This window comes from Alligator sinensis, unplaced genomic scaffold, assembly GCF_000455745.1.
Source record: "Alligator sinensis unplaced genomic scaffold, ASM45574v1 scaffold219_1, whole genome shotgun sequence".
Lineage (NCBI taxonomy): Eukaryota > Metazoa > Chordata > Crocodylia > Alligatoridae > Alligator > Alligator sinensis.
In genome coordinates, this window is record NW_005841866.1 from 4388483 (window position 1) to 4397083 (window position 8601).

The 8601-nt window shown below is 37.9% G+C and overlaps 1 protein-coding gene across 1 annotated transcript in view; it reads left to right on the plus strand.

Moving 5' to 3' along the window:
* EHBP1 (EH domain binding protein 1) overlaps window positions 1-7607 on the plus strand; it is a 355074-nt gene extending 347467 nt beyond the window's left edge. The window contains exons 23-25 of the mRNA XM_025192426.1: window positions 4272-4348; window positions 6700-6919; window positions 7335-7607. Of these exons, the coding sequence (XP_025048211.1) occupies window positions 4272-4348; window positions 6700-6919; window positions 7335-7425 (388 nt within the window). The 3' untranslated portion in view covers window positions 7426-7607. The remainder of the gene's footprint in view (window positions 1-4271; window positions 4349-6699; window positions 6920-7334) is intronic.
* The last annotated feature ends 994 nt before the right edge of the window (window positions 7608-8601 follow it).

Genomic DNA, 8601 nt, shown 5'->3' on the forward strand with positions numbered 1-8601 from the left:
AAGGTAAGAAATGTTAACTGTGTGAAACTGCTTAACAGGAAGACCAGAAAGAAGGGCTCAGCTGTGAACTGATTCAGCTCTCACACATTATTTAAAATGATAGTGTACAGACATCTTCCCTCCCATCCCTCAAGTTTTGTATACAGAGAAATTATTCCAAGTGTCGGAGAAAGCAGGTCATAAACACAAGTCTTGTTTAAAAAAATAAAGTAAAAAGCAACAAGAGGGGGAAAAGACCAATATATTTTTAGAATGTTTTATTTGTTATTTTAATACAGTAAAGTAATACTAGCTTTGGTACAGCGGTAGTGTTTTTCATGTCATAGGAAATGAAAATCGTGACCCGTGTACATGAGACTCGTTATTTTTGCATTTAACTTATTTTTACAACAGTGTGGTTCACCAGGAAAAAAAAAATCACATCAGTGTTCATGGTAAAATATTATACATGTGTCAAGCAAATATTTCATCACATACAACTTCAGGATTAGTACAATCCTTCTGCACATATTTCCTTCATTCTCTGTAGCTCTCTAGAGTCTAGTCACCTTACCTGAATGAAAACTCATGGGAAGATTGACATAGGGGATAAATACAACAATTGAATACCTTCCATAGTGCTTTTAAATGAATGATACAATAATCCAAAGGCTGATTCATAATAAAAATAAATGTTCAGATAGCTTAAACTATTGCTTACCTTATTTTGTTATTTAAATATCTTAAGTGTTTTATAATGCTGCACTGCTTATACTTCTCAGTCCCACATGCTGTCTTATAGTTCAAAGATGTTTGCTTATAAGTTAATCCTTTGGGCTCTGTAAAATGGACCTTTTGTCTAATCAATGCAAATTGATTTTGCTATTCTGTATTGACCTCTTAACCCTTTGACTGTCCATGGTAATTTTCTTTCTTCACCTGATAAGGTACCTGATCCATAATAAATCAATTCTAATTAGTTTGGAGACCTCACTGGAAGCGTAAGTTTGTAGGAAAAAGGCAAGGGGTGTCAGGTGGCCTTTTCATAGCTGTGTTACTATACGCTTATGTAAGACTAGTTCGCAGTGGTCTTGGATAAACTTTGAGTCCAAAATGTGTACACTGCTTTCTGTCTGGAGAAAGCAATTACTTAGAAATTAGTGCAATTTAATTATTAATGTATTAAAACCAGAAAACCTTTTTTAAACAAAAAGGTGCTAAAAAGGACCTTAACATTTTATTCTTTCAGGACTTCATGTCCACTTTGCATGCCTACAATCATACAGAAAATAATGCTCCAGTTTTGATAAAACTGTATGTTTTTTAAGTAGCAAATATGTACCAAACAGTGGGATGCTCAGTTAAACTTTTTGTTTTTAAAAATGATTCAACATCCAGGATTTTACAAGAAACATAATGCATGTTTTACACTACATTTTAGAATTCTGACTGTTATTGTGATTAGTATTCCACTGGAATACTACTACACAGTACTTCTGCAGTACTGCTCAGACACTGAAATATACTTAAAACCAAATTAAAGAAAGAATTGTTCCACTAAAACAATTATTAATATTGTGAATACATAACAAAAAGTTAAAATGTTATTTTTGAAGCATTGGCTCTGTGCATGAAGGTGCTTAATTGCTGATGTATGTTTGATTTTGAATATTAACTGTAAAAGTGATTATAGAACAACAGCACAAAACTGACATTTGTGGTAAGGTTGGCTGTAGAAGAGATCAGAAAGTTAAACTGACTAAATGAGGAGCACAGTAGAGTGTGCATCATAGAAGCTACTTAGCCCTTTGTTAATGAGCAGTTGATGCCACGTGAAAGATGCAAAGGGACAGGTCTAACATTGTGTACACTTGTTCCCGATCTGAAATATATGGATACAAAAATAGCAAGGAAGTTTGTTTGTTTGCTTGTTTGTTTAATGTAAGCAACTCAGCAGAAATATTCCAATTCAAACTGGTACCTAAAAAAAAAAGTTGTTGGGAGGTGATAATTACTGTTTTGGTAAATTGCTCTAACTCTTTCACGTGTGGCTGTGCTGTTTAAAAATCTATCAACCAATTTACTTAGCTAGTTGATGACAGGAAAAAAGGAAACTTGCAAAAGGTAGCAGCCTGCTGATTGTAGATAAAGGCGATTTATTGGCCATCGGCCTGCCCTGCTAGTCTGAGCAGTGTGTGGGCAGTACTGTAGTTTAGAGGTGCTGACCGTTATAATGTTCAGTGATGTGGAGACAGTGTCCTCTTAGCCAACTGTTAAAATGGATGCATATGCAGTTGAATGGTCTTTTGGAGTGTTAAAGTACTTCCCACAGAACACATGAATGGCCAACAGTGGTTAAAAAAAAAGGAGTACTAGTTCCCATTTAGCAGCAAAGATAAGAAAGGGAGAGTAAAGTGGTACTTTTTTTTATAGCAGCAATAAAGTATTCCTGTCTTTGCAAGTGAATTTTGCTGCTGCAACTGCTCACTCCCGAGAAAGCACTGAAATAGTTTTATAGAATTATAATAGGCTGAAGAAAATACAACCTACGTGGTCTGTTTCAACACACACATGGAAACACTGCCCCTATTCAAAGCAGTTTGTCCCATGTAAGCAAGGTATGCATTTCAGAGCATGAATTTGACTGCATTTGGAGCTGAGTAGCAGGATGCCTTAGACGTACAAACATACTCCAGTTACCTTTTTTTTTTTGTTCCAGATTTAATGCCTCCTTAGAAAAGATAAGTTCATTTTTGCACACCTTGGGGTAGTGTGTTCATTTTCTGCCCAAGAAATGGATCTTCTTTAGGATTTTGTACATCTTGATTTATTCTTGGCTTATAGTTTGAAGTGGGTGCTCTTCTAAAAGGATTTATGCATAGGTTCACTATTTTTGTAGTTATGGTTTATATGATAAGCTTTTTATATTTAAAATCAATATGTAATCCTGTGGAGGAGCTTATCCCCTAAAACCCCATTTGTAAATCTATTTTAGCTTTGTTACACAGCACAGCCACAGTATTCCATAGATTGATTAGGTTCAGCAGTAGAATCCTATCAAATGGCCTGCTCTGATGATGATGCAAACTCTTTCAGGATTGCTAGTTGACTGGAACTAAAGATAAGACTTGACTGCAATCCCCCAATGTGCTCTTTACAAAACTAGTGTTAATTTTCATCAAAGTGCTTGGCTTATTTATTATAGTGGCAAGGTTGAATGTTTTACTAGAAGAACTTTCAACCATTTCTATTAAAGTGTTTCTGTTGGAATAGGCTGTCTGTTTTCTCAAAGTAATTATCAGTTTAAGCAACAGGGGAAAAAAAGACAATATGAAGTCCATGAAGATGAATAATTGAAAACGTTTCTATTTCAACCTGAATTTAACAAACTCTGTAATTTTAAACTGCACATTGCAAGCGGTTGCACGGGGGCTTTGGATTTCAACACTTTTTGCTCATATACAGCCTCAGAGCTTAATCCTATTTTTGTCCAGACTGTAGCTTTTATAACAGTATTATTCTGAAATCTTCAAATTAATCACAGCCTATATTGTAGCTTCCAAAAGCTGTAGTCAGCGTTGGTAACTACACTTGACAGGTGTTATAGGTAATCCTATCTTTAAATGTACAACAGGTAGAAACCAAACTTGCACACAGTTACTTTTTAAATATATTTACACTTGTGTTCTTCCTGAAAGGTGGTCCCAATTTTGGAGGGGGGAGGGGGGAGCGGCAGGCATGGGAAGGTCCTGCCAGGTATTTATCTGTATAAAACAAATAGGTTATTCAATAACATACAAAATAATATCCTTCAAATGCTGGGCCAGAAACACGCATTCTACCCTGACAAACTGACATTTAATTGTATTTACTCCTAAGGAGAAAGTAACATATTTCGCTTTTTCTGAGAAGCAGTACAAAAAGATCATTAAGCTGTCTGAAGTGAGAATGTGTAGTCGTCCTAATGAAGCTTTGTGCGGCAACTTCACAAACTGCACTGCTATCCACAACAAAAATCAGTTATATTTGAGATATGAATGTCTTGTTATTTGTTACCCAGGGGTGAGAGAGCTGTGTCTATTACATTTATAGGTAGGAATTTAATGGAGGAAATCTAGTTCTTTCAAGGTTTCCATTGAGCATTGTACTAAAAAGATTTTGAATTTTGCCTGGAGAAGCAAGGTGTCATAGAAAATAGCTACTGATGCTCTGAGAAGCCCAGTGTAAAGCCAAGAATGTTTCTAAAAATCTTAAACTTTGCATTAAATTTAAACTAAATTGCTTGATCAAAGGCTTGTAGCAATGGTGCTTTCCAGAGCCATCCTTTTACCTGGATCTTCAGGTGTCAACATTTTAGAGAAATCTAGAGGTCAGTGAGAAGATCACTGGAAGCATAGAAAAGTTAGGCTACAACTTGGGTCAGGATTTGAGGGTGTGTGAACAGATTTGGAACTTCTGAACCACGTATATTTTTCCCTGTTCTGAATTGAATCCTTAGCATTGCATGAGAGACGCTTTTGCTAGGCTCTTTTTAAAGGGAGGTTACACTACATATACTGCTACTTTGTTTTTACATGTAGTAAGTACCGTCTTTCCATGGAGAGACTGTTCTGAGATTCAGAGGGAGACGGCAGAATTTTTAAACAGGGTGAATGAAAGTAGCCTTCCCCAAAATGCATGAGACTAGGAAAGGGCATACATTGACAAAAATAAAAAGGGTGTCTTCTAAATTAGCAACTCAAAAACAGCTTTTTCTGAGCTCCACATTGGGGCTGGTTTCAAAGCGAAGAAAAATTATGAGGTAAGTTGTATTCATGACCAGTAGCTGTGGCTGAGACTCTGTATCCTGTTAGGTATACACCTGGAAAATTAGCTTCCATAAAAATGGAGGGGTAAGAAACAGCCCGTTTAAAAGAAAAGGAAAAAAAAAAAAGTCTTTTTGCCAGGCTTCTCTGCATGAGTGTGAGGGAAAAGAATATAGTGTCACCATATCAAGTTCTTCCCCATTTGTGAAATGCCATCATACAGATTTGCTTCCGTTAAGGGAGCATACACACGTGTCTGTGTGTATTTTCTGTATGTGGAAATACACCTATATTGATTTGTGGATACTTGGGCACAGACAGAAGGCAAGAGACTGATAAAAATGGTTACACATCCCTGGCTTTTTGCTGCTGTTCTAACCTTTATTGCATGATGATGCATCTAATTTTTAATTTGTAAATACAAGACCAAATTCCCTTTAGCACCACTTGCTTTCATAAAGCTTCTGAGCAGTTTGCTGTCTTGAATAAATTTTGCTTTGGAGGGGGGTCAGGGGGATTTGAACCAGCACATTCTTGTGTGGTTTGTGAAGATTCACATGGTAACCATTGGTGTGCATTGTTAGGTTTATCTGAATAAGCACCAGCCATGTGAGTTTTAACATGATTGCCCAGGGCAATGGAGAGAGAAGAGAGAAATCCAAAAGGATTGCACACTCTCTTTCCTCTGCTTTTTGGAAAGTGCAGAGAGGGGAGGACACTGCTTGAGTCAGTGGCTCTGGATTTTTTTAAGCTGGTGTCCTGTTTCCCTCCTGGTCCTCATTTGTTCTGCTATCTCCCTCATCATCTACTTCTCCTTCTTTTCATTGTTTACCTTCCTAATGAGGGAGGCGGAGTAGACTGATAGTTGATTGACAGCTACAAGCCCTTCGAGTCTGGCTAGTGAGCAGTTGGCTTGGGCTTCAGGAGTGCTCCCGTGTTAAATTTGCCTTATTTTTATGAAATGCAGTTAGTGCTTTGTTAAAAGAGTGCCAGAGTCATTGCCCTGAAAAGGGAGTCTATACAATCAGAAATGTCCCTTCGGAGTCCTCAGGGAATAAACATGCGCACAGTTAGTGCAGCGGGAGAGGGTCTGCACACCCTCCGATCTTTTACAACAAAATCATTTCAGAAATCAGGGCCGGAATTGTCATTTAGCAACGAACCCTGGACTCAGCCACTATACAAATGACAAACGGGTTACATTCTGTTATGGGGAGAGGTGCTGTGTAATATGGTCTAGCAAGTGTATTTTTACTTCAAAGAAAAATGCTAATTAACTGATACCTACTTTTAAAGTTGTTGTGAAGCATATGGTGCCCAGTGTGAGATACTTCCAACTGCTTAGATATAGCAAGCAAGAAATTAGCAAAGAATAGGTTATTTGCAGGGAGATGGCGTTTCATTCTAGATTAGATTAGTTTCATTCTAGAAAAAAGCATTCAGTTAATTCCTCCTGTTTCCCAAACGAGTCTCCCCACCTATTTGTGGAAAAAAAACCGGAAGTAATTCTTCAAGCTCTCTAAATTGAGATAAATCAAACAGTAAATGAGAAAAACAGAATATGGATTACTGCTTTTGTTCCTGGTTTGTTTGGGGTTTTTTTTAATCACCATAGGAAAAATCATTCCGGTCTGCCCAGGCATAGGTTGGAAGTTCTATGAAATATTTTGAAATTAGGCACCTGGGAATAATATCCCAAAATCTAACACAAACATTTGTAATTCAGGTAGAAACGTCCATTCGTGTTGATGACTTTTGAAAGAACAACAGGAAATAACAGGAAATCAAAAGGAGATTTTCAGTAATTTGATATTTTGGGTTGACACAAATCCGCACAAATGTGAAATGATGGCTGATTAAAGTTATATACCCCATTATTGGGTCATACAAAGAAATTACATTCTCTGTGTCTAAGGCCACCGATCTGACACCAGTTTAAGTCATATGCAGAGACCGAGATCAAACAGATTTCAAGGCGTACATTTGTGTGCTTTTTGTTTTGTTTTGTTTCATCGCCCAGATTGGCAAAAGACTGAAGCCCAGAAGAGGCGAGAGCAGCTTTTGCTGGATGAACTCGTTATTCTCGTTAATAAACGTGATGCATTGGTCAGAGATTTGGATGCTCAAGAAAAACAGTAAGTTTGGCATATTCAGGAAAAACAGTAAGTTTGCCATATTGCTGTTTTGTTAATCCTCTAGGGACATGAGCCTTTTCTGCGCATGGGTTTGCTTTGTCTGGATTGTGCAGGCAGTACAAGTTTCAAAAAAAGTTCAGTACACAAACGCAGCAAATGTTCTGTAGTGACCAAGTTTGAAGCACTCGGGTTATCTGTCAAAGACGATCCAATTTAAAGCAAAGGAGGCTCTGGCTAGATCCAGATCCTCAACCCGAATGGTGCTTTCACATCTAGCTCTAAGAAGGGTATCCCGGATTGGAGTTCCTTTGGCAAATTAGCCCTGCCTAGAGACTCCGCGGTGTAAGGTAGTGTCTTGACTATGTCGCCTGAACAGAAAATGGACAGTAATAATTGTGCCTTGTGTTTGTTTCAGGGCTGAGGAAGAAGATGAACATTTGGAAAGGACTCTTGAACAAAACAAAGGCAAGATGGCCAAGAAAGAAGAGAAATGTGTCCTTCAGTGACTGGCCTTCTTGGAGCAGATGCAGTTGCATTTTGCAGTCGAGCCCTTTCTTACATTTTTTAAATACTGACACAAGACTGAAAAGAAAAAACAATGTTTTGAAAAATTTTAAACTTTTTCCATTTGGTTAGGCCAGCTCTATAACTGCATTGTTTTTTGAGTTTGGGGTTGGTTTGTTTTTGTTTTTTGGGGGGGCGGGGGGTGGAGGGTGTTGAAATTCTGTTCCATAGATTTGCACAGAAACATTGTTGTGATGGTAATATCAGAGATGTCTTGGGGGTGGTAGGGGTAGGGGGGGGAAGTCTATCATGATTTCTTTACTGGAGAAGGAATGAGATTTGAAATAAGTAAGTTTTTGTCATAATAGGATTATAGATGGGGGAAACAAAATAAAAATCACGCTGAATGGTTTCATCTAGTCCTGCCATACGTAATATTTAATAAGCTACCTACATTTTTATATTTAGGTCCGATTCAATCCAGTTATTAAAATGTGCTATATTTACCAGTGTTTTATTTCAGCAGCAGTTTCACATTTTATTGTTAAGTGTAACCTAAATTGAGACTGTCTGATTTGCTCAGAGACCGGTTCTTTACATGCAGTTTGCAAAAAAAACAAAACAAAACAACAACAACAAAAAGCTTTGTGCTCTGGAGATGTGCTGCGCGGCGGGGGCAACTGAAGTGCGTCAGTTTACAGACATTTTCTTTCATTAAAGGCTACGCCATTTTTTTTGTTTTAATAATTATTTATTACGGTTTCGTTCCCTTCTCCGTTTTGGATCTCTGCATGGGCTCCAGAATGCTGTTAATATTTATTCTGTACCCACCAAAGTCTGTCTCGCCCTTGTGTGCAAATCCCTTCCCACTTCAAGTCCCCCTCTCTAGCCTCGTGCTCTTTTTCTTTTCATTTTTTTCTTTTTTTGGTGAAAACTGTTACCTGTTTATTTATTACAATACTGAGTCATATATAAATTTTCAATAAAAGCCGAATCTTTCTTACCGTAACGGCTGCTTCCCTGTCTTTTACAGCAGGAAAAGTTCCTTACCTCGGCTGGCTGGGGGGGAGGTGGGGGGAGCTTCTCGGAGTCTTAAAAGTGAATGTAAAAAAAAACCAAGGTGGTCTCCGCCCGGAAGAGCCGGAGCGGCGGCTCCGAGCCGGCAGCAGCCATCCCGC